We start from the raw sequence: 26,346 nt of genomic DNA, 5'->3' as shown, positions 1-26,346 counted from the left end.
GACAACAAGATACGGTGCCCCAGGGATGACACGGAGACACAACAACACGTGTGTGTGTGTGTGTGTGTGTGTACCTAAGCCTGGCACAGGGATGAGAGGACCCACAGCTTTAGGGGAACTATCAGGCCTCCAATGAACAGAGGGGTCCTAAAAATGCTAAAGTAGCTACTAGCGAGGTCGTAAATTAGACAGACGTGCTCTTGGCTGGAGAAAGTCCCCACGACTCCTCCACTTACCGCGACCACCTTTCCTCCCCCCCCACCCCACACACACGACTGATGTTGACTGTGTGCATTTGGGATAGATGACTTCATTCATGACAGAATTATCCCCAAACCCGTTTCTAATCTAGACCGTATACACATCATACATTTTCACATCATGACGAGGGAAACAAGCAGCCGAGGAGACGTCCTGGTCCCGAGGATCCTACGCCCACACCGCCCCCCCGCGCACCACTGATCATTCCTGACAGATTGTATCACCTCAAAGCAACGCACACATCAAAATGAGATTTCATTACAACGTCATCCAGAGACTTTTTACAAACACAAAAAAGATGAACAGTTTCCGAGGCTCACGCACTCAGCCGAGGAATTATTGGATTGTACAGCTGGAGAGGCTTTACGGACTGACACAGGAGCTGCTGTGAAGGATATTTTCCTGCAACACTGATGGCTACGACACTTCCTGGAGGCGAGGAGGCAAACAGTGCTGAAAAGAATCACACAGCTCATTGTTGGATTTGTACATCTCAAAGATAGGAAACAACCTGATCATGTGTAAATAGTTGTAAAAAATGTTTTTATCAGCTTTTCAAGAACAAAACACATTCTTGTTGGTTTTTCCCTGATTGTTCAGGATTGCTGATAGTTCATTGATATAACATTGTGCTGAGTCATCGCAGCACCCCTGATCTTCCTCTTTGGGCTAGGCGATATATCGATGTAGTGATGCAAATAGAGATTTTCTCAAACACAATATAGAAGTATAGCTTGAAATCCATACTAACCTCCTTTTATTATTCAATATTTAAAGGTCTAATATTATGCTATTTTTCACCCATCTCCATTTGTTCTAAGAATCCCAAAAACATAGCATTTGAGGTTTATTTTCCCAAACTCGCCTGTTTTCCAGGGTTTTAGCCTCTGAAAAGTGACTTTCTGAGCAGTTCTAAAAACGATCTGTTATGAGGCCTACTTCGTGCATAATCATGAGTAGAAGTGTCTGTCGATGCTGACTTCATGCCTCGCTCTTGCGATGGAGATCAGTGATCACCAAAGCGACATTCTTCTGCTATCCACACAATGTTGTTATTGCTTTCAGCCAAAAAACTGCAGTAAAACACGGCTATTTGTGTAGTACGGTACAGACTTACAGTTTTAAAGGGGACATATCATGCTAAATCCATTTTGTTGTATATTTAGAGTGCTTAGAAGTACAGAAAAAATCAAATTAGTCTCTTCAGGTGCTCCGTAGATATCTTTATATTCTGTTTTGCTCATATTTTTCAATCTGTTTCGATTTTTCTAGTCTCTATTACGTTTTTTGAACTATTACATCACAGTATTTGCAGCGGAACTGCCAAATTAGTACATCAACTCCAGGCCCAACACTTCGAGCAATCCGCCATTGTTATTTCTCGCTTTTATTTTGTAGTCCAAGCTCAAGGATGCCGAAGTTACGAGAGGAGAAATCAAAATGTTTGGTTGTTGGATGTAGTAACCCACACGCTTCATTACACTGTCTCCCAGCATCAGAACCTTTTCAAAGTGCCTGGTTGAGTTTTATTTTTCACGGAAATGTATCCACATCTGTGGGTACATTTTTGTGTGTGTGAAGCACTTCAAGGATGACTGCTTCTGCAACCTCCGCCAGTATAAAGAAGGATTTGCTGAAAGACTTTGTCTGATTGAGGGTTCAATTCTTTCTATCTTTGGAGACGATGAACAGAGCACTTCGGTAAGCTGTAAATAACGCTAAAAAGTGTGATGATAAGACGTCCCTGTCATTGTTTTGTTAGCATTAGCAGGTGCACCGTCTTCAGACTTCATATGTTAGCGCAGTGTGCTCGTTTTAGATCCTTGATGATATGGCCTACGTGATTTAATTTAAGTCTAAAGTTTTCATTAGTCATTTCATTTTGCCGTTTTTGTCTTTGAAAAGACTGTATTAAAATGCATTTCGTGACGTTAGCTTGGCGCTAGCGTTAGCTCGGTGCTTGTGTTAGCTCACTTGTTAGGGTTCTGCAGGTTCATCATCTTCATTTTCATCTCGCTCCGCTGGGTCCGACTCTGGCTCGAACATGTAAGGCTGGATGGACAAGTATTCTGTTGTTGACATTGTGTAAATAACGTGTGAATAAACTTTTTCTGCGCCGCTACATGGCCATATCTCTTCTATCAAACTACAAAAATGGCCGAGCAGGGTGGAGTTGAACCGAGTGTCACCTGAAGAGGGGGCGGGGTATGGAGTGTTTCATTTGCATTTAAAGAGACCGCACCAAAACGAGTTGCTCTCAGAAGCACATCAGAAAAGGGGTAGAAAAGGGGTGGAGCTATAATAATGAGGAATTCAGACCCAAGTATTGCAGTTCCGCTTTATATAGACCACAACTGTATGATTTATATGTAAAAAGGAAGGATTTAAAACCATGATATGTCCCCTTTAAAGCCTCTTCGTGTTGTCAGGTCTTTTAAAACACAGCAGAGCTCATCTCTGAATGGCTTCTCGGTGGCAGGGGCCATCTTTGTTTTGGCACTGCTTGGCGCAGGAGATATGACAATTTTTCTGTAAATCTCTGATTGGCTTGGTTCCTTTCGAAACAAGAAAGTGAGCAGAAATGGCCGCATTACCATACCAACTTTTTTATAAAAATTAACAAAGATGGCATGACAAATTTTATATCGTGTATTGCCATGAGAAAAAAACATTGAGATATACATATTGGTCTATATCACCAAGCCCTAACATTGATTGCATGAATGCATGGGTCAGCCTTTCTATTTTTTTTTCAGGATTATCCCTGACCAACCTCTGTTTCTGATCAACCCCAACAAGAATGGTTACTTCATTTAATTTGTTTGTTTCAACCAAGGACAAACAAAAAAACAACGAAAAGAACAAAAACTATTTGTGTACAAGGAGAAAACAAACAAAAATGTTCAAAATAACACATGTGATCCATGTCCACTTATAATTGCAATATTATGTTTGCTTGAAAAGGAGTGGAAAGAAGAAAAACTTATTGAATCCTACTCCCATTTCTTAATTATACAATTTTATCATATTGCTTCCTAGTCTCTTTGGACTTCTAAAAAATATACAAACAAATACTAAACAGAATAGGAAAATTGACTAACTAATAATCTGTACGATTAACAAGAATAACCAAACTTTTAATTAAAAACAGCGATAAATTAACATACGATCACAATCTAAAAAAAACTGTGTGCGCTGTTATGTCATCTGTGATTAATTTATGCACTAAAACTAAATATATAATGAGTGTCTGAGCCTGGTCTGCTCTGTGGTGGGTGAGGGTGTCAATAACTGAATCTTAAACTAAAGGCAGATAATTCATCTAAAATTTGCTCGCTGCCACAAGGTTTTTGGATCAAAAACGCATATAAACTTTGGCTGACTGGGCACCAAAAACTGCCTTAACTGATTACACAACACAATATGCACAACTGTAACATCACATTGCACTCTCACCTTAAAACAGTCAACTCTTCTGCACCCCTTCCATTGTCCTTCCCTGACTCCCTCTTCCCTGTTCCCTTCCCCCTCACCTAGGTGTAATGCTGCGTTCACACCGGATGCGTCACATAATGTCCGTACATCCAGATTACATACAAAGTCAATGGATAGATGCGTCCCAGATGCAAAATCTTTCCAGTACGGCAGTGCGATGCGATCCGCATGTCAAGTGCGCTGGCCATGCGAGCGCGCTCCCAATTTTACTAATATCCGCACACCCGCAACAGTTGAAAATATTGAACTCCTGCGGCTGTTTCGCATGACAAAAGCCAATTAAAGTCTTTGTTGACAATGACGTCAGGCCGTCAGCATGGACACCGGTCTGTTCACCCATTCAACTATTGGAGTAGAAGCTGTGTGTGACCACCTGGAGCTGTATGACACGGCCTTTAAGACCGGGACCGGACTAGGAAGGAATTGGCGTGGAGGAGAATCAGCGAGGAGGTGGTAGTAGCAGGTAAAAGTTCTCTGTGTAGTTTTCATCTTTGAAAGTCAACACTGACCTAGGATAGCATTAGCCGCTAATCACACCAGCTTTTTTCACTGGTGGTTTATGTTTATGAGAGGAGAAAAAGGAGCGCAGCTCCTTGCTTCAGAAGGCAGTGAATCTCACCGAGTTGGATGTGTCGCTGGTGGGCGGGGCTTCGCTTCAAATGCACTGGCTTTGCTCTAGTGGCCAGGCTTTGGCCCAGTGCTCTAATGACTTACAGATTGGAGCTCTGTGGTGTACATGTGTTAGGACAATGCCATTGGTTTGCCAAAAAAAGTAGCAGAGAGAGAGAGAGAGAGAGAGAGAGAGAGAGAGAGAGAGAGAGAGAGAGAGAGAGAGAGAGAGAGAGAGAGAGCTGTTACTCCTTGTCCTGTCAGCCAGAGGCTTGGCCCTGGATTGTGTCATATCACGCTGATCAACCCCCACCCCCCCATCTGACCATAAATGAAGGATGTGAGGAGCAAATGCAGGGAGGAGGGGTGCTGGAGAGCCGTACTCTTAAACCTAAAACGCTTCCATCGTGTAAACTGAAAAGACATTATCTATTGACCTGCAGGTGAACTCAATGAGACTTTGTTCTCTGGTGTGAAAACAGCGTGGCAAAGAGAGAACAGAGAGGAGAATATACACAAGTCTGACCTGCACATTAGATGGTAATAAGTCACATAAAGAAATTAGCTATTGCAATGGGTTTTTTCCCCCAACAACATCTGGTGCTGCTCTTTATCAAGTAACAAGTGAATCATCTATGACATGACTTACACCGATAAATCATCACTTCTCCCCTACACACTGAAAATATGATAATGGACCAAAGCTGCCTGGACGTCTCCATGTGAGGTCTGCTGCTTATTTGTGCTGATTTGGTCTAAAGCTAACACTTACACTGTCACGGTGAACACAAATGTGGCAGCTATTAATAATACTTCCATCACATTGATCCATTATCCACCTTTGCATGAAATGGACAATCTAAAGTAAAAAAAAAAAAAAAAGCAGATTTTAAGACTATCTTTTGGGAATGAAATCCATCAAGAGATGCCAATAATGAGTATGCAAATATTCATAATGTTAACCAATAAGAGAGAGAGTAAATAAACAAGTACTGACTGACCTTAAAAGTCTGCAAATCAAAAAATAATACATATTTATAAATACGTTGAGCTGATACCCACAAAAACATAGAAAGTATTTTAATTAATAAGCATTTGTATCGGTATCTTGAAAATGCAATGCAATAATAAACAAATAAACAAGAGCTGTAATTTGCATTTATATAACTGTATTATTTCTAGGGGTGGGACGGTACAATGAGTTCACGATATGATACAACAGTCCATAATGGGCTCACAATAACAATACAATGTCATATAACTCTGGACATACTTACATATTTACTCTGGGGATGATATTTTCAGCTCAATAATAATATAACAAAATTAAAAACAATATTTGTATTGTTTTTATTTATCAAGGGTGCGTGCAATACCACTCATAGCCTCAAAAATACTTCTTGAGATGTTTTAATATCATGTTTTAATTATTTCCTATCTTCTTCACTTCACCTTTTCTCCCAAAGTATGTAAAGTTAGGCTGTAAGAAAAAATCGAATCGGTGATATATCGAGATGTTTAACCGCACTATTATCGTATCGATCCAAAAAATGTTTTTTCACAAAAAAAAAAAAAAACACATTTAATTGAGCAAACATATGCACAGCACGTAAATGCCTGGTCACTAGGTGTCAGTGAACCACGTCAGACCTTGTTAAACTACCTCATTCCTCATTGCATTTTAGCAGGAAGTTGATAGCACTTTATTTTCATAAAACATACTGGGCACTTTTATAGATGTATGTGGGTAATTTATTTTTAAATAATTTAAGAACTTAACAAAATCAGAATCTGTTGTAGAAGCAAAAGTTAAACTTTTTGGACAAATGTAATTTAACAGTTTGATTAACATACCACTTGTTTTTGATATTGGTGCTTGTTAGTCAGTTAGTTACCATTAACTTGTTCATGCAAGTTCTAAGAAATGAAAAAATTCTGTATTTTATACCATTTTGTACCAATAAAATTTTTCCTAATTATTATTTTGTAATTACTGACATCGTGATGTATATCATATTGCTTAGAATCGCGATACATCGGGGTGTATCATAATTTTCCATGCAAATTGTAAATCATATTGTATCGTCAGATTCATCGCAATGCACACCCCTAGTGCAAAGGACCACTTGGTGTTTAATTGACACTTCTACTTGCCATATATCCCACTGTCAGACTAAAGAGGAATGATACAACTCTGAATGCTGAACAAATGTAAACAGGATGTTGACACTAAACCCAGTGCCCAGCTGAGTTCCACACCACCCCGCTGTAGTAGGCGTGTGCGTAGCGATGGTCCCTTCAGGATGAGGTGCAGTTAACCAGCCTGTCTCGGTGCATCTCTACAAATGAGCGTTGATTTTCCTCCCCCCACCTTGGAGCTGGTGGACTATCAGCGAGGGTCCGACAGTGTTGTTCCTAATTACCTATTTCTCCACTCCTGATCCTGCAGGCTGGCATAAGTAGTTACCTGGGGCTGCAGAAGTGATGACAAGAAAGTGATCCATGAAAAAGTAATAAGTTAAATCCAATTTCAGCTTGCCTCTAATTAAATGCGCATGGAACTAATGAGTCAAACCCTAGCATTTCACTGATAATGGTAATTAGCGGGGTGGGAGTTGCCGGCTCTCGACGCTGGTGCTCCTGTAGGTGTGGATGCACACGAGGAAAAGGTAAAAAGCTGCGGGGACGCTTTTAATTACACGTGTCGTTCTGTCAAAGTCATTTACTGGCTTTTTGACCAGTCAAGTATGTGTTGCTGCTTTCCAGCGTGCTTGGCAGCTGTTTGTGTATCAGGATGATTAAAAGGTCTCTGAGCTGCTGAGTGTCCAGCAGAGGCATCTCCATCAACAACATTTCCCACTAATCCACAACTCTGAGGCTTGTTTGACTCACATTCTTTTTTTTAATCCTTCAGTACTCTAGGTTCTGTTTCATGTCAGACGTTTCACATATTATGGTGCTTCATTATTTTTCAACTTGGGATGAAATGGAAAGTGAGTCACATCTCCAAATGAGTAAAAGCCTGTGCTGCATGTCTCCTCTTGCCTAATACGAGCACCGCTGGGATGAATGGAGCCTCATCCGCACATCAGGTGCTTTTATGAGGTGTCGTCTTACTAACGCAGCCTCCTAATTGTCGGATCATGTCTTTTGATGACCCAGTTCGGCTTGACAGAGGATCATTACCGGGGATGTGTGATGGAGATGGTGTTGCTGTATGTTCTGGGGAGGAAGTGGGCTCTTCACTTGGTTTGTTCTTACATAAAAAAAGAGCTGAAACTCACTTTAGTGGTTTAAAAGAAATAATTTATGAGACAAACAACAAGGGTAGAAGGAGAATATCCAAAAATGATAAATACATCTGTGCACAGATGAGTTTGTGTGTCAATTATAAATGTAACTGCGTAATTGATAATTAAAATTATGACATAAATAGGGCCCAAGCACAGCAAAGCGTAGGACCCTATTGTTTTTGTGGGCCTAAACACGTTCAAAAAGTTCAAAATTTGAACGCATATGTGATATTTTGGGGTAACTGAACATGTGAATGGCAAAATGACTCAATGGCGCCCCCTTGAAAATTGCATTTGCTCACAGCTGGCACTGATGACATCATCACTGTGGAATTTCACCAAAATTCTGACATCATCATTCTCTACAGTGATGACATCATCGGTTGCGAGGGCCCATTCAACGCCGTAACTGAAAAAAACCTGTTGCTGTTGTAATCGTAAGTGAATTGTAATTTAGTTCAGATAATTGACTTTGTAATTGTAATCGGCAGTAAAACTATATAAAATTTGTCAATTACAATTTAATTAAACACAAACCTGTGGAACCATGTTACAGTTCTATGGCTTACAATAAACAGGGGTGTCGAACTCCAGTCCTCCAGGGCCGGATTCTTCAGACTTTTAGATGTGTCTCTGCTCCAACACACCTGAATCAAATGAATGGCTCGTTATCTTGCTTCTGCAGAGCTTGATCACAACATTTTGGTCTCGACCAGGAGTGTGTGAGTACGGACACATCTAAAAGTCTCAGGAATCCAGCCCTCGAGGACTGGAGTTTGACACCCCTGGCTTACATAGTTAACAATTATATAAGTATGATTCCCTCTACCTGTCAGCAGGGTTGAGGTCAATTATAATCACATTCGCGTAATTGATAATTAATTACAATTATGGCATAATTATAATTGTAATTGTAATTTTAAAAACCTGTTGCTTTTGTAATCATATGTAAATTGTAATTGAGTTTAGATAATTGACTTTTTAATTGTAATTGCCATGACAATTCTATTAAAAACTTGACAACTATAATTCAACGCAAAACTGGGGAACCATGTTAGAGTTCTATGTACAGTTCTACTACACATATGTAGTTAATGACTAGGAATCCTAACAAGATAACCATGTTGATAGGAAAGAAACTAGATGATAGACATTTGTTTCTAGTGTATTTACAGCTGATTTAGGACCTGTTAACAGAAAACTAACACAAGGAAGGTTCACTTTTATTAGGTTATTTATTTCAGGCTCAGTAATTGTGATGAATTGGAATTGAAGTTTAGTAATTGAGAATGTAATTGTAATTGACTTTCTGAGGATAAAAAAAATATTGTAATTTAATTGTAATTGGAAAAAATTCTGGTCATTGTAATCTTAATTGAATTCTAATTGACCATGGGTAATTGAAAATGTAATTGTAACTGAATAATGTAATTGACCCCAACCCTACCTGTCAGTTCACTTGGGCATCGTTTTGCTATTTAATTGTTTTTTAAATCAAGGGGTATAATTACACAAAAAAAAGACTCAGACGCCCACACAAAAAAATATGAATTCCAATATTTTCATTGATAAGGAAGGTTAACAAGGTAAACAATAAATGAAAAAATATTTTATAGCTGATTTAAGACATTCTCATGTATCATAAGATATGCTTAACAGAAAGATTAAGTTCTATGTGGTGATTTATTTCAGGCTCGGTAATTAAGGTGAATTGTAATTAGTCTTTAGTAATTGAGAAAAAGGTCCGCACAACTGCGTGGTCAGCTCCCAGTTTTATTGTATTAGATTCATTGTATCTTTGGACTTTTTTGATCCTGTACACTGCCTCAAAAAGGGATGTGCGTGTTTTTTTTTTATTGTACTTTAGTAATTGAGAACATAATTCTAATTGACTTTCAGGGGGGGAAAAATAATTGTAATTTTGGTCACCAAAATTGTAATTTAGTTATTATTAAACATGGATAATTGAAGATGTAATTGTTATTGAAAAATGTAATTTACCCCAACCCTGGTGTGTGTCTGTAAAAAAGAAAGGGAGTGTGCAGTAGAATATGTCATTCTGAGATGAATAAATACTTGTATGGACTCGTGGCAAATAAAAAAAAAAAAAAAGAAGAAGCTACACAGTAGATTAGAGAAAAGGCAATTTACAGTGTTAGTGACTCAGTTCACAAGAACTGGGCAGAGAAAAGGAGAGGGGGGGGGGGGGGGAGGGGGGAAAGGGCCCAGCTCTCTTTTCAATAGCTGAGTGACAGCTTGGCCAAGCTCTCTGTATACATTAATAAATTAGAATTTTAATTTTGCCTTTGTCTGCAGGAGATGCTCTCATATACTTCCACTGTGTACCAACAACTGGCTGTACGCTGGAATCTGCCGTGGTTCAGTCCCCTCTGCTGACCTCTGCCTGCACTATTCACAGGCAACTGTTTAGCTTGATCCTTTCAACTTATTTGAATCCTGACAAATATGCCACACAACTAAAAGGTCATCACAGTCATACTTCATCCTCTGGAGCTATTCGAAGACATCTGCACAACAAAGAAGCTTTTCCACAACTGACATTAGACCTAGCTGTTACATAGCTCATTAAAAAGGGCCCCCCCAATGGGATGGTGTGGGTATTAAATATTATATACAAACAGAAAGAATGGGGCCTTCGTATTAATTTACCAAATATGCCTGGAGTCGTTTGCAATTTTACACCGACACAAATAGGCGCACTCGTCAAACGCAGATATATACATCTCTCTGAGGCAGCTGTTGTGAAGTTAGCGTAAATATGCAGTGGTTGTTGTATCGACCAGTGAGAAGAAAGAAGACCAGTGAGAACATAAGTTGCATTGGTTTTTCACTAATCGTCAGTTCAGTTTTCCACAAAACTCATCAACTTTGCATCATGTGATAATCTTTGGTGCCTGTTGTCAAACTTTCAAACCATCACCTGTATCCTCCAACCAAGCCCACCCCCCTACATCTGTGGGCTGCTCTAGAGCGCCTCCTGCTGCTAGTGGTAAGGGTCTTTTTAATGATGATGTATAGGAGGGATAGTAAGGAGCTCCTCTGTTAAAAGAAATGAAGCCGGTTGTTAAAGCCCGATATGTAACAAGACCCAAAATGCAACACGGACAAGGACTGAAAACAAGAAAAAAAAAGAAAAAATAAACCCTGAAGTGAATGTGATAACCTGTCAATAATGGAACTAAATGATGAGCTAAAAACATAAAAACTTTTTGCATTATATTATGGGGCAGGCATCATAGAATGAGTCAATGATTTATGGATTAAAGGACGTATTGCTTCAATGTAGAGTGCAGTATACACAAATGGGTATGCATAAATATGTGTGTGATTGTTGTTACATATCGGGCTCTAACATGCCTTTTTTTGTGCACTGAGCACTACTTTATACAATATATAATTTTTACTAAACTTTTTTGTCCGCATTTACAAATATTGTATTAGCACAAAGCACTCAGGAAGGTTTTCAATTGTTCGCGTAATGAAAACTAAATAATTCAGCCAAGTATTAGCCAAGTATTTTTGTTGTGTCCCATAACACTGAAAAGAGGCAAGTAGGTCAGAAGATGAATGGATATATCTTAATGTTATATATTTGCGTGTATAAAACATATAGTTACATATAGATATGATCATTGCTACATGTACAAACGAACTTAGATTATGACCTTTGACAGTTGTAATGATGATAATTCAGTTGATTCTACAGCGAAAAGTTGAATGAATCACTGAATCAGAGACAATGCATAATGGTGTGCATTTAAAAAAAAACAAAAAAAACACTATTTTAGGACAATCTGTTGGTCTTGGTTAAGTTCTAGTAATGGGTTGACTAGTTCATTTGCAATTTATGATTTTTTTTGCAAAGCCACAAAAAAACCACCAGCCACCTGCCTCTATATTTTTCATACCTGCAGGTTTTTCTGCTTGTCATTGGCTTTGGGTGACTTGGGCCCAGAGTTCTGTTGCTGCTGTTGCTGTTGTTGCTGCTGTTGCTGTTGTTGCTGTTGAAGTATTTGCCGAGCCACTTGGAGAGCCTAAGAGGAAGCAAAACAAGAGAGAACCTGTTAAAAAAAAGGTTTCAGAGAAACTCACGAATCAGAAAATCTTACTGTCCCCTGGGATCTCTTTGACGCTTCTCAGAACAAAAGTAACTTCTTGGAACAACACTAACGGCTTTCTCGTAGGTAACTATTCGTTCTCAGCTTCTCAGTTACAGTTACAGCTGGAGTAAACAATGATCACACGTCAACACTACTTCACAGATGGTCTGAGGGGGAGACATTAACTACGTGCAGTAGAAGAAGAAATATTTATTTGTTGATAGGTTGCACTTCCAACAGACACATGTTGTTTTAGAGCCTAATCTATTCCTTTGATCCACTTTTGGCTCTAAATCTTCCCTCCAGAAAGAAAACAACAAGATTTTATGGTTGCCCTGAGTATCGGAGAAGGACACAGCTTTCTCAACGGAAAAAATAACCCCCAAAAAACCAGTGCAGTCACATGTTTATTGCTCTAGCAACTCCTTTTTCCCTTACAATAAATAATCAAACATGCCATCCAGAGCTAGAAGTGAAGCAAAGAGTGAGGGGAGGGGGAGGAACCACAGTGGTGTCCAAAACGGTCAGTTATACCAAGAAAAGCAAGCGTTATGTTCCCACAGTGGGCTCACACCTCCACCAGTAAAACATCTGGGTAAATAACTGGCCTCTTTTTCTCCAGGCTCCTCACATGATTGCTCCCACAATTAAACAAACAGTGAGGGGAGCATCCAAGCTTCTCTCACCAACAGTTATTAGGCCTACAGACAGTTAGAAGGCGATTAAAGCTGCAGCATGTAAGTTTTTTTTTTTTTTTTGCTATCATTTGGTCATCTTTGAGCATATTGTATTCCAAAGTGTTCTGAATGGACAGTGAATCTCTGCTCCTTCTTCTGGCCATGGTTATGACATTGATAAATCCAGGAGCGTGAGACTGGATGTCAGCCAATCAGAGTTCTTTCTACAAACACGTATGCTCCATGCGCTGCTTTGGGTGTTACTATTGGCTGCTCGACTGAAGTCAGGCGCGTTCACGTACAAAGTGTAATGATGAACGTTCCAGCAGAAGTCTCCATCACAGCATTAGACACAACAGTTACGTAAAATCAAGAGGAAAAAGGCAGGCCGAGGTGGAGAAGCAATAGTTTAAAAGCACAAACATATTGAGGAGGAACAGACCGCTTTGCATCCTCGTGGATCCTCGTGACTGTGCAGGGTCCGACGTACACACTGAGAACAGAATGGATCAATCGCGTGTAAACCTAAGACAAGCTTATTCAAGGTGAATTAAGTTTATAGGTGCAGAGTGATGGTTGTCACTCTGCCCTGAGTAGCAGGCAGCTGGGATCACAGCCCCCTCTGTGTGTGCTTGAGTTCACAAAAGACACCAGTAAGGGAGGCTAAGTTTCAGTTTTGGTTTCAAAACGGAGCGGAGAGAAGATTCTACAAACTGCTGCTTTTTTTGAGTAAATACTGTAGATACTGTACATGCTCATGACAAACTCCGTTTGACTGTCACTTATTGATGTAATTCCAGATGAACCGAAGAAGAAAATAAGAATGGATACAAGTCCACAATCTTATTATACCTCCATGCATTTTAAGATGTTAGGCTCCTTTAGCTGTAGCAGCATTAAATTGGTTTTCTTGTCCATCCAAAAGTGCATATTTTTGTCCTCATCTGTCATGCATCACTTCTTTTTAGGCCAGGCTACCGGACACCACTCACTTTATTCTTGTTCTTCTTGTTGTTGTGTACACTAGTTAAAATTGCTACTCCTCTGTTATTCGTAAACGAATCGGGCTGAAATTTGGTAGGAAAAATCTATGAATGTGTACGCATCAACGCTAAGAGCCCGATTTTCAATTTGAGGCCCCAAAAGAAAGAGAAAACACAAAAGTCGATTTCTTATTTGCGAGTCAAATATTACGACGGTTGGTTGTACTGAAACATTGGCACATACCAGTATATAAATTAGGCTAATTACCTCGTACATGTCACATGGGCGCCAGGGGGCCCAATTTCCAAAAAGACTACTCCTCCATTAGCTTTCGTTAGATCGGAATGTAGTTTGGTATGGATACTCTATGAATGAATACGATGAGACGGTGCAATTTGGTGAAGGCAGCACGGCAAAGGAAAAGGTGGCGCGGCAAAGGCGAGGGCCATTTATCTCCGGTTGCGGCTACATTTATTATTAGTAGAAGTAGTTTTCCCTCTTCCTTAATTCGCTTCCCACTTCTTCACACACACACACAGCCAAGCATTCAGCAAACTGTGTATGTCTATTAGGGATGTAACGATTAATCGTAAGGCAGTTAAAAATCGATTCATAGGTATCACGATTGATATCGATCTTCTGAAAATTGAATCGCAGTACTTTTTTTAACCAGCAGGGGGCGCTATCCAGAAGTGTAGGCGGCGGGTGGAGTCTGCTAATACTTTATTTCTGGCTGCCTTCTATTCTTAAATATGTTCATAAATGATTCCTTAAACCTTCAGCACCGAAAGAATATCTACAATATTACATGAATATCTGTAAAAGTCACGTGATTCTATTAGCTTTGTCTGCTAGCATAGCATCTCTTCTTCACTGCTCGATTAGCTGCATTCCAACCGACCACTGGGTTACCAGCGCCCTCTGCTGGTCCAAACAAATATCTGACGTAAATACAGGGCAATGACTTTTTTTTTTTTTTTTTTTAAAGTCCAATTGTTAAGGCACAAAATACATTTTCAGTTGCACTTTTAAAAAGAAAAAGAACTATTATGCAGTTTTGCATTGTTTATTATAGAACCAGAATTTAAATTAATAAGCTTCTTCTTCATTTGTATTATCCCTTTATTTATTTAATTCAAGATTTATTTTTAGTTAAATTGCATTATTTTGAATAGTTTATCAAGGGATTCTTTTGACAATGAAAAATAAAAGGAAAATAGTACAGTATTTAAGGAATAAATGAATATTTTTCAATCATCATTTGTCTACAGTCTCATTTTGTAAAATAAATCGTGAGAGAATCGTATCGTGAACCCAGTATCGTGAATCGAATCGTATCGGGAGTTGAGTGAATCGTTACACCCCTAATGTCTATATTAATGTTTATATTAATTCCAGTACCTTCACTGTTGAATCATCTCCGTCTCACATGTTGCTGTCGGTCTAAACAAATTTAAAATCTCTTCTTTCCTGTGTTACTGGTGGTAAGAGCGCAGCTTTGTCTGATGACGCTGAGGGGAATCCCAGTGCCGATCTCATTTTAATATGATTTACATACAGTATGTAAATGTGGGTGTGGACAGGGAGGGGGCATATGTGCGCTCACATCCGCGCTGATTCAGATGTTCAAATGATAGGTACGTGGGTCCAGTCCTACGCACAGATTTAAACATCTGAATTTTTACGAGCATACGCCCGTCTGTGGATAGAGACGTACATTTTTAACACCATTTTATAAGTCTTATAAGTCTTTGTACATGAGGCCCCAGGTGTTTACGTGCTATACATACTGTATGTTAGCGCGATTAAAGGTTTTTTTCATTAAAAATAATAATTTCAACATATTTGTTGGATCGATACGAGCGGTGGAATATTGCGATATATCGCAAAAAAAATTTTTTTCTTACACCCTTAGTGTTTACACATGAATTAGCGATTGTCAGCTTGACCGTCAATCACATTATCTGGGTGTGTTAATGAAGCTACAGAGTCCGATTCCAGTCGAGCTAAGCTGTTTACATGCAACTGAAAACCCAGTTACTACCATCTTAAGCCATTTATTCTGTTTTATTAAGCTGTAAACACAATAAATAGCTGAGTGTACTAATAGACGGTGTGGGAGGATGAAGTAGCACAAGGAGTAAAACAACACAGAAGTACAATATGGAGGACAGAGCAAACAACAATGCCTTCATACGGAGCGAGAGACAGAAATGCCTTTAAAGTCAGACAATATGTGAGGACAGACGGAGCACTGAAGTGAACAGCTGTATGGACCTCTGCCTGTGGGTGTATGTGTTGATCCTCTAAACACAAGGCTCTCGGATGACATCGTGAGGGATAAATATGACTGCGAGCTACAAAGAGGCCACACTCTGACTGCATAACTCATTTGGCTCCCAGACGTTTCAGTGGTGGTTACAATTTACCCTTTCTTTTCATTTTAAATGAGGTGACAAAATAAAAAAACAGGATATGAACCAAGGAGGTTTTAGACACAAAATGGACAAATACAAAAACAAAATGAAGTCTTCAGAGACTTTCCCTTCTGCAAGGAAGCATGTCTTTTCTTTTTTTTTTACATTTTAGTAAAAAAAGCACATTATTGGTTTAACTTCCCTCCTCATAAATGTTAGAGGATCACCATTACGTTTTGGGCACATTAAATTTAGGACCTTGCCATAAAAAAGACATTTGAAATTGTGCTGGAAATCAATTGCTTATTTTATAAAAACTTATTTCGATTTATGTAAATCCATTAATATTTCTCAGTTTACAAAGATAGTTTATACACTGTATACAAGAAGAAGAAAAACAGGCAAATGTTAAGCTTTCGATGGTAAAAATGATTCAAATCTGTAGGGCTTTAAAGAATTTAACAGAAAAAAAAACAACAAAAAACAAACAAGTTCAAGCATTTCCCAATAAGAGCCCAAGATTTAGTTATATGTTAAAGAAATCATTAAATAGGAATCATTTTAAAGAAGATTTTTCATTTTTGATTAACTGCTGGTAGATTCTGTCCCAATTAAATGTATTTGTTATTTAGAAAGAATATAATGTCCTTTCTGCTACTGTGGCAGAGGGAGAGACTGGGTTACTCAACACTGAAATCTAAATATTCTTGGCAACTTCAAGCCCAGCTGCACTGGGCACTGAATGAACCTTTGGCTGCTGTTTGCCAAATCCTGCTCAGCAAGTGAAACAAAATATTATTTAAAAAAATAAAATAAATACATGAAAACAGATTTATTTTAGAAAACAAGTCATAGTGACTTCTCAGCATGTTACTCTAAGACTGGAGTTTCTATAGTCAACAGCTGTCTTAAGGATTATTTGCCAAAAAAAGATAATTTATTTGTTTTGGTAGCTCTAACAATTCAGTCCAACTCTTCCAAAGGTAATCCACAGAATTTTGAAATAAATAATCCATGATGGAAATTGAATAAGCGGAACACAAGTTACAAAACTGTTCCGTGTACCCAAGGTGTGGTGTTACAGGGATGCTGAAGAGTAAACAATGTTGCTCTGTTTTCATTTTCCTTTACATATGACACATCCAGTAAAGTGTGTGTGTGTGTGTGTGTGTGGGCTGTGTCTGAGTTTACAACCTGGGGAGTTGGAGCTATGAGAGTTGAGTCAACAGGATATGATTGCAAGTTCCAACAATCAGAGATGAAAAGGAACATTTCTGGGAAGTCTTTTTTACAACTTCACCAATGTGTCAAGATAAGGAGATAGTAGACAACAGTTAGAAAAATGTGCTATTTTAAAGATATATTTGAACAAGTTTACCAATGGCTTAAAGGAGTGCTGTATGTGCAAAATGAAATCAGTGATAATTTCCACTTGGGAATGCTAACTAAACACTAAAAATATCCATTTAAAAATGAAGTTAAATACACGCTGTCATTGGCATATGAGCTGAGATCCCCACAGCTGCTTGACAGTTCAAGCTAGACCTCCTGGAATGGAAAAGAGGCGACGAAAAGATTAGATTGTTGTGTTGTGAGGTCAGAAAATGCTGCTGTCTAAAGTCTGGGCTCTATATAGGCCGCTGGAGGTGGCATGCCTTTGAGAGGCCCGACGCTGGGTTAAAATAACCTATTGTCAACTGTCATCGTGGTGTTTACACAGCCCCACTTCTCTTTTTGAGAGCACTCTCCATCATCCATCCACCTCTTCCACCCTCCTACTCCTCTGGAATTCATGTTTCACTTGCAAAGGTACTGGACCTGTGATCACGTAAGCACAGTCTGAGACAAACAGAGCAAAGCACCACACAATGACCTCAACACACAGGAGTGCAAAAGACAGGGTGAGTAATGCTGTAGAAATAATGATTAGCAAAAATAAATAGAACACGACGGCTACACAATTCCAAACACAGGACATGTGAAAAAAACTTCCCAACAATGAATAAAAAACACATGCCTAAAACAATGAAAACAACTGATAAAAATACTGAGCACACCCTAGGACTACTGTGAGACCTGTTACAGCGGTCAAAATTAACTCATTTAAAGGGATATCTACAAGTAGACCAGTGACGTGCCGTGAGCACTAGGGTTGGGTAGGCAGGGCGTTACAAATCAAGACCACCAATGTCAACACCAATGACAGTTTCATATGTTTCTGCTGGCAAGTGTTAATCTAACAAAATCAAGGTCGTAAAACTCTATTAAAGAAGCATAAACAATTATTTAATGTAGCCTCCATACTCTCCCAACAAGATATATCTCATGACACAGCAGCGCATCCGTTGTTTATGTTGGAAACACAGAAACACGGAGAAAATAATGACAACAACAACAACAATAACTCAGAACAGCCTCAGTGAGACGCATCCACAAAGCCATTCCTACCATTCACTGTGAAAAATACGAACAATTTTCTGACCTTACCTTTGCTGAAGGTCTGGTAGCTCAGGTGTTGGTCTCCCATCTTTTAAAAGCTGTCATTTTTCCTCAAAAGAAAGTTTCTTTATCGTTTCTAGCGCTGTCATCCTGCCTGTAGTGTTATCCCGCCCACTAGCTAGAGAACGTAGCAGCGGCCATGCTGTATCAATTTACTAACGTACTGTGACCGTACATATAGCATTTAGCATAGCATGGTTACATCCAAAAGCAGTGTAGAGAGCTTATATACCAATATTCAATATTACCCCAAAGCTACTGAACGTAGGAGGTTTCCGTCAACTTTTTTGGTTCTGTGGTATAAGAGAGCTGTGTCTACCCTGAGGAAAAGGGGCGGGGCTACAGACACACTCAGCACTAACTAAGAGTTGACCACAAACAGAAGTGAAGGAGACCTGAGAGAGCGAGAAGACTTGACGCTATGCACATTCAAACACTAACATACAGTGAAAAGGTGAAGGAAATGAGTGAAAGAAAAGTGTGGATACATTTTACTTTAAAATCACAGGCTCCACCAACAACCTGAACATACATATGAGAGCAGTGCATGCATCAGTGCAATTACTTGAGCCTTTTGAATAATGTAATACAAATTATTATTCTAGTGTGGTCTATGTGTTAAGTAGACAAGTAAATGCAAATATACAATTTATGTAATTGTAATATTTTTCATAGATAATTTGGGCCTAGTCTAGCCAAAATAACTAGTTCCCTAAAAAGAGCTAAAATCCCCATCACAGTCGCTGACATCTACCGTCTGCAATCGGCAGAGATTAACACCCAATTATTGTTTAGTAAGCAAATTAGCCTAAAAGTTGCCTGACTATCCAGTGTCAAAGTTACCACTCTCCTTCTCACTAAGGCAGAATCAGCTGAAACGGTAAAACTTTGAGTGAGTGGTAAAGCTCTGTTGGATTTGTTGTGAGATATACTTAACATGCATATGACAACATTTTTGACATCTTGTATTTCTTAATTTTCTTTCCATTACAAAAATCATGCTGATATGCAGTAAAAAAAAATTGCTAAATCATGCTCAGTTTGTCCATAATCTCTAAATGCTTGGTGTGGATATTAGTGCTGCAGTGAAGCTGAAAAAGGCCATGCCTGTACTTATTTGTGCATCACAACTATTATATGGTTTTTTTCTAAAAAGCAGATCTGCAACGCACTAAAAGCAACATTAAAATGCAAAATGTATTGTTAAGATTTACATAACAATATAAAATTAATAGTGGATGCACTATTTTGGGTGTGTTGTTGAATTTAGTGTCAACATTAAAAATGGTGAGCACGTTAATGAATAATTATCAACAAAAAACAAATGTCAACAAAGCACGCGGTTGTCGGTTGTTAAATCTTGATTTAGGAAACTTTAAATGTTTCATATATTTATTGATTTATTATTATGTATTTGTTATTATTAATTAGAAGAAACAATGGTTGGCTAGAAAAGAAGCAGGTACAGATTATTGCATTAATAATGTTGCATCAAACCTGAGTCCTTTACTCAGGGGTGGAAAGAGTACAGAAAAAAAATTACTTAAGTAGAAGTAAAGTCACTGGTGTAAAAATGTACTCGATTAAAAGTAAAAAAGTAGATCACTTAAAATGTACTCAGAGTAAAAGTTACTTGGTTACCTTTTTCTTGGGGGGGGATCTCTCTCATGCAATAAAAAAAGTACAAAAATGTGTATAAAGATCAAACTAGGTTCTTTATTATTATTAGCATTATTATTATTATTATTATTATTATTATTATTATTATTATTATTATTATTGTTATTATTATTATTATTAAAGAACACCATTTCAAAAGAACGTACATGAGAACAAGACCTGGATAAATAAAACAAAATAAATGTCAAGGATGTCAATTCGATGAGGTAGTGCTTGTGTCAATAAATCCAATGTGTCAGAGCATCCAATAAAACATTTTCCAGTAAGAGAATAATTCCTATCTTTAGGAATCTCTGAAAGCAAGAAATACATACCGTACGTTATATAAAACATTCTAGGTGGAATGTCAAAAACTGTGTAGGCATCTATGCATTGAAAACAAACTGTCTAATGAACAGATTACATTGATTATGCATAAATTGTGGATAAACATAAAAAAAAAAACATTCAAAAAATGGTTAATGAAATTATCTGAGGTAATAGTGCTTGTGTCAGGGCAGACATTTCCAAGTAACAGAACCATTCTTCAGGGGCCTCATTTATAACGAACGTTTGGAACTCTCCTGGCGAGATAATGTGCAAATCATGAAAAACGGGAAACTCCGCTGTATATGTCTATATATATGTATACATACTGTATATGAAGAATATATTTGCAAAAACGAAGGACGAAAAAATGATACTGGCCCCAGGGTGATGTGTGCGCGCCAACAAATACAGTTTTGTATTAATAATATTAATTGTAATTAAAATTACATGATCATTGTGCAAAATTGCAGATCAATTGGCTGCAACACCTGTAGCTGTAAAAAGGAACGCGTACACAATGCGTAAAGGCGCACAGTGACTTATCTGGCACTGCTGGAGGACGAGGTGCACGGGAGACTCCAGAGGGAGCGGATCTACAGAGACCAGCGAGACCCATAGTCAGGACCCCCCGTGAGGACGAGGTGCTGCAGGAAGGAGGATGAGGCTGCGGTGGAAGGGAGGATAAGGTGGTTGCGGAGCCCCTGGCCTGCACTCACCAGAAAACACCCTGGGACTGATGAAAAATATGGTTTTACTTGAAATTATATATTGTCATTTATGTAACAAAAACAGGCGTGGGACGTGCGTGCAGGATTTTTAATTTCTAGATTTAATTTTGATATTACCCGGGCAGAATATCACGATATATCGCGACATTATCGTATCGTGATATGTATCGTATTGCAACATCCTTGCTAATACTCACCCCTACTCTGCAATGGAATCTATTTCCATTGTAGCGAAGTACTGTTACTTGAAACAAAATTGACTTAAGTAAAAGTAAAATTACAGATTTTACAGATTTTAGTACACAAAAAGCTACTCAATTAGAGTATCGAGAGTAAATGTAATTTGTTACTTTCCACCTCTGCCTTTACTTTATCAATATCAGATGATTATCCAGGGTCAGTGTATTTTGAAATCCAGTTCGCCTCCAAAGTTCTTCAACCATTAGAACAATATTTAAAATGGGTTGCCAGAGCATTTTGGTAGCAGTGAACTGTTTGTTCTGAGTCCTTGGAATGCTTTTTTTAGTTGTTAAAAAGCAGGCTTTGTGTATGTTACATCAGTTTCTGGATTTACTTTTATCTCAACCTGAGGTTGTTTGGAAGGAACGCTTGTTACTGGAATAAAAACACAACAGCAAAGATTGACAGATACGCACGTAAACACACAATTTACACAAATGTTTGTTCTCTGTGGTGTTGAGAAAACAACCTCCAGCACATTGCAAGGTTGATTCAGACACAAAGGCATTTGAATTTGATACTGCTAGTTTCAATCCTTTTAATTTTTCAGGTTTGAAAAAAAAAAATGCTACCATCCTTCTCTCCACCTTCTTTACTAAACAACAGACGCTTTTTTTTTTCATCTACTTTCACAGCATATTAGTGAAAACAAACTGGGATGTCTCTCGTGTCCCTGAGCTATCACACTGTGATAAGCAAACTGCTAAGTCCTGGATGTCTTTATGTGCAGTCTGCACATGTGGATTATTTACAGGCTTTGGGGTTTCCTACTGCTAAAGCCAGCTCTAGGTGTCTTACAAATCCCAGCTCAGGGCATTGCCACACAGTCAAGTCTGCTCTCAGCTGAATGCCTCACTGTTCCTTTTCTTCACTACAACAAAAACCTAAAGACAAACAGACTTTTTTTCAATGAGACTATCTCTTTTTTCTCTGTATGTTACTGAGCCACTGTATATATTACAAACAGTTTCCACACTGATTTCAGGTATGACTAGATTAAGAGAATTAGAATGGGGCACAAATAAGAGGGTGAATCCTAGAGCGTTTTACCCGTTCTGGGCATAGTTTGTCCGAAATTCATTTGCATCGGGGTCAGTGTGAAAACGCAAACTAATTCTAGAGGAAAATAATTCTAGAGCCTCTGTTCCGGGTCAGTCTCGGAGTGTTTCAAATTGAGCTGTGTTTGATATCGCATACAAACGTAATACTCCGACTAAGTCTGAAGTCAAAATGAGTATGTAGTGCGTTCACATTGAATAGTATGGAAAGATTGACAATGTATACTATCGGGACATTTTTGAAGTATGCACGGTACGCACAATAGTCATACTAAACCGCTCCCATGATGCATTGCGAGCGGAACATAAAATCGACCATGGATCGGCTTCAAGCTAAAAGTCAAACATCCCCTTTTCAAAACAAAAGCATCTCTTCTTTTCTTCCATTAGTTTTAAAGGCTTTTGAAGTTTTTTGAGTAGCACAATGGCGGATTTCTGAAAATCTCTTAAATGGCACATGAAATACGTTTCTGTGAGGTTCCAAATGCATTTTGGGAAACTTGTAAGTATACTTCAGTAGGAACGGTCATCATCCTAATCATACTTATCGTATATAGTAGACAGTATATACTCATTGAGTTTGTAGTGCATAGAACAGAGTATGCCATTTCGAACACAGCCACGAAGTGACAAAGATGATGTAAAGCACAAAGCATTATGGGTAGGCAGGAGAACTGGCAACAGTGCAAAACCAAACATTAAAACCTCCAAAATCATGGCATTTTTTTGTTCCTCCATTGTTGAATACTGTTAAACAGCAGGCAGAAAGAGTGTCTGAAAACATCCAGCTAGGCTGAGATGTGCACGCACTAGCAGAGAAAATTACTCCAATAGTGATATCCTTTGAATTTAAAGATTGTACCTTGATTAATAATTGATTGGGAAACATTATACCTCAATGTACTTCTCAGTAGGCTTATTGTTTGTTTTGGTTCACAGCGAAACTGGGAAAATTAAAATCTAAAAGGATGCTGGATTGATTTGTTTATAAAAGCATTATGTTAAGTAATGTATTGTTTAAATAAGTTGAATAAACCTGCTCAGTGAAATGGCACTAGCTGTGGTACATTATAGACTCAGGACGTGTTAAGACTTGTATATTAAAGTTGAGGACTTTTGACTTGACTTGGACTTGAATGGCCTTGACTCGAGATTTGACTTGGAATTTATCGTCTTGACTTGGACTTTAGTGACATGACTTGGACTTACTTGAGACTTGAGAAACAGTTACTTGTTCCCACCTCTGGTTTGGAGCAGATCAAAAAATTGTACTGTCAACACAAACTGAGCCAAATCAAGGTAATAAAATCATCATCTGTTTTTCACCCATTCACAAGAGTCCAGGACTAATGGACTAAAAGCAGCCTAAGACAGGGTGTGGGTAAAAGTGTTGGAGGACGTATTCGGGTAGAGGAGATGGTTATTCAGGGCATGTCCATCAGAAGTCTGGTGTTGAGGGGCAAAAAGGTCAGAGTTGTTTGTTCAGGCACATCAACAGACAGACTTCTGCTGTTATGAGAAAGTCAGGCTGCTCTGCCAACGGCTGGGGAAAACCTTGAAAGTGAAACGATTTTAAGCAGATTGTTCCTAATTGTTAGAAGATGTGCAAGCAGGTGTAACCAGATCCCTGTGATTACAAAGAGGAAGAAATTAGATGTGCTTTTGTGTGTGTGAGAGCATACTTTAGTCAGCAGCTATGTTTCACCAAGCTGTAGTAAGCTCTGGCAGGAGAGTGAAGTTCAGAGACAGAAAGCAACAACATGGTTGATAGATTCACTCTCAGAGCGGTCCTGATCATAAGACACTGTGCCCCTGTGGTCCTGCTTCACGCCTTCTGTAGGAAATGTCAAGGTTATCTGCTTGACTTTGTGACTGATGATTCATCTTAACTCACCTTAACTTTATCACATAAGCTCTTTCTTTTATCAAATGTTAGCTAACAGTAGCCTAATGGTTAGAAGAAGTAAACTTGTCGCAGGAATAAATCTCCTGTGGGCTGCTCTGTCAGTTAGGAGCGATTTCAAAAGTGCATTGTGAACGCAAACTGATTCAAATCAAGGTGTTATTATTAACATCAGATGTTCTTGGTCCATTCAAGAGAATCCCAGAGTAACTTGATAGTGTATGAGTTAGTAGCTGCGTTTCCATTACCCTTGGAAATGCGCAAAATCTAAATCGTGCAATAAAAACTGGTAATGGAAACACCGGAATTTCGAAAAAAAAACCCACTCAATTATTGCTAAAAAGTATTTACGTCTCCATGAGGAGGTTTTTCAGACATTTTGATGTTGAAATGTATTGCAAAAGCTCAATGGAAACAATTTGGGGTGGATTCACTAAAGCTTTAGGGGAATTAAAACATGTGCAAACGTCACTCCACGCGCTAATAAGGGGTACAAACTCCAGGGAATCCGGACTGCGCATCTTCAGCGTGTCAGAATGCGCCCTCAATCCATTTAGCACGTTTCCCTCTGATGAATAAGTAAAGTCGGAGGATCTCTTAAGGGGTGCAAAAAAATGGGAGGAGGACATGCAAATAAATTAATGCAGTGGGCGCAATGCAATTCATCAAATCTGGAACTGTTTGCGATGATAATTTTAGCACAGGGAAATAGTACGACTGACAAGCAGGTGCAAACACACACGCAGAGATCCGCTGCAGTAAATGTTGACACATAAGAGTCCAGTTAGAATGTTAGAGAAGGCTTGATCAAATGATGTTACTCAAAAAGAGAACAATAGTCAGCAACAGTAGGTATGAGAAAAACTGACCCATTTATTTAAACATTCTACATAATATATACGGCATTCTACAATTGAATAAAATAAATAAAAAATGAATTGAAGAAAAAAAAAAATTAAAATTTGAATCCAATATCCAATATTCGTTTTCAGGCTTATATCGGACCCATATCCAATATTGATTTCAGATCGGGACACCCATTCCTTGAAGATTTGAAACTAATTAAAATGTCAGAAAAAATGTAAATCCCAAAGACCATGTGTTAACATGGTTCATACTGACATGGTTCTTGGAAATCTTTTTTATATTTATTTATATACATATATATATATATATATATATATATATATATATATATACACATAAAAGTAGCATAGGCATGCATAACAAATAGATAAGCAGCAGCGATCATGTCTATTTATATTAATTATTTCAGACCTCTCCCTTCTCATTTCCTCTGAAATACAGACGTTTATCTGCAATGCAAAGCAGGGACAAGTCTGGTTTCCCACTAAGTATATAATTAATGCCATTTCCAAAAAGCCACTCCACATGAAAAACAGGCCCTGGTGCTCAAACCCCATGCATTATGGGGGTCTCGCAACAACCCTCAACAGTCTGTGTTTAGATTTCCAAACTAATTCATGTAGAATATATAAATAAATCAATGTTTTATACCCACTTCAGACCATTAGATTCCCTTCCTTGACTGCACTTTTCAGCTATTCTATTAATATTTATGACAACACTAAACATTTCAGATAACCACATTTAAACAATAAGGCATTCATTGCACGAATAAAAAAAAATAGCTTTAATTAAAAAAAATTAAAAAAATCACAAGCTTGCCTAACACACCTCTCCCATTAGAACCCATCACGATCCCTTCTTTCTTCATATTACAGGTAAACTGTGATAAATGGAGGTGACAAGCAACCAAGTACAAATACTTTGTTACTGTACTTAAATCGTTTTTTCTGGTATCTGTACTTTACTTGAGTATTTATTTTTTGGCAACTTTTTACTTTTACCCCTTACTTTTTTAAACAACATTTTAAAAATGAGTTTGTTACTTTTAAGACCTTCAAAGATGACTATTTACAAATGTTATCTATAATAAGTGCTACATTCTCCAGGTGTTCATAAAGGGTAACAGATTTAATTTATTTCCATGTACCAGTTTTCTACAAGTTCTTCAAAAAAAAATTAAAGATATGGAATTTGTTGGTTTA

The 26,346-nt window shown here is 38.3% G+C and overlaps 1 protein-coding gene across 12 annotated transcripts in view; it reads right to left on the bottom strand.

The window, feature by feature from the left end:
* The window catches only part of foxp1b (forkhead box P1b), a 288,207-nt gene that overhangs the window by 71,376 nt on the left and 190,485 nt on the right, over nucleotides 1-26,346 (bottom strand). For all 12 annotated transcript variants that reach the window (XM_028448144.1, XM_028448138.1, XM_028448132.1 and 9 more), the window contains one exon: nucleotides 11,588-11,713. In XM_028448144.1, coding sequence (XP_028303945.1) covers nucleotides 11,588-11,713 — 126 coding nt within the window. The remainder of the gene's footprint in view (nucleotides 1-11,587; nucleotides 11,714-26,346) is intronic.

The sequence above is a fragment of the Gouania willdenowi genome, chromosome 5, assembly GCF_900634775.1.
Source record: "Gouania willdenowi chromosome 5, fGouWil2.1, whole genome shotgun sequence".
Classification (NCBI taxonomy): domain Eukaryota; kingdom Metazoa; phylum Chordata; class Actinopteri; order Blenniiformes; family Gobiesocidae; genus Gouania; species Gouania willdenowi.
The sequence above is the reverse complement of the archived record's forward strand: the minus strand, read 5'-3'. Positions and strand labels throughout refer to the sequence as shown.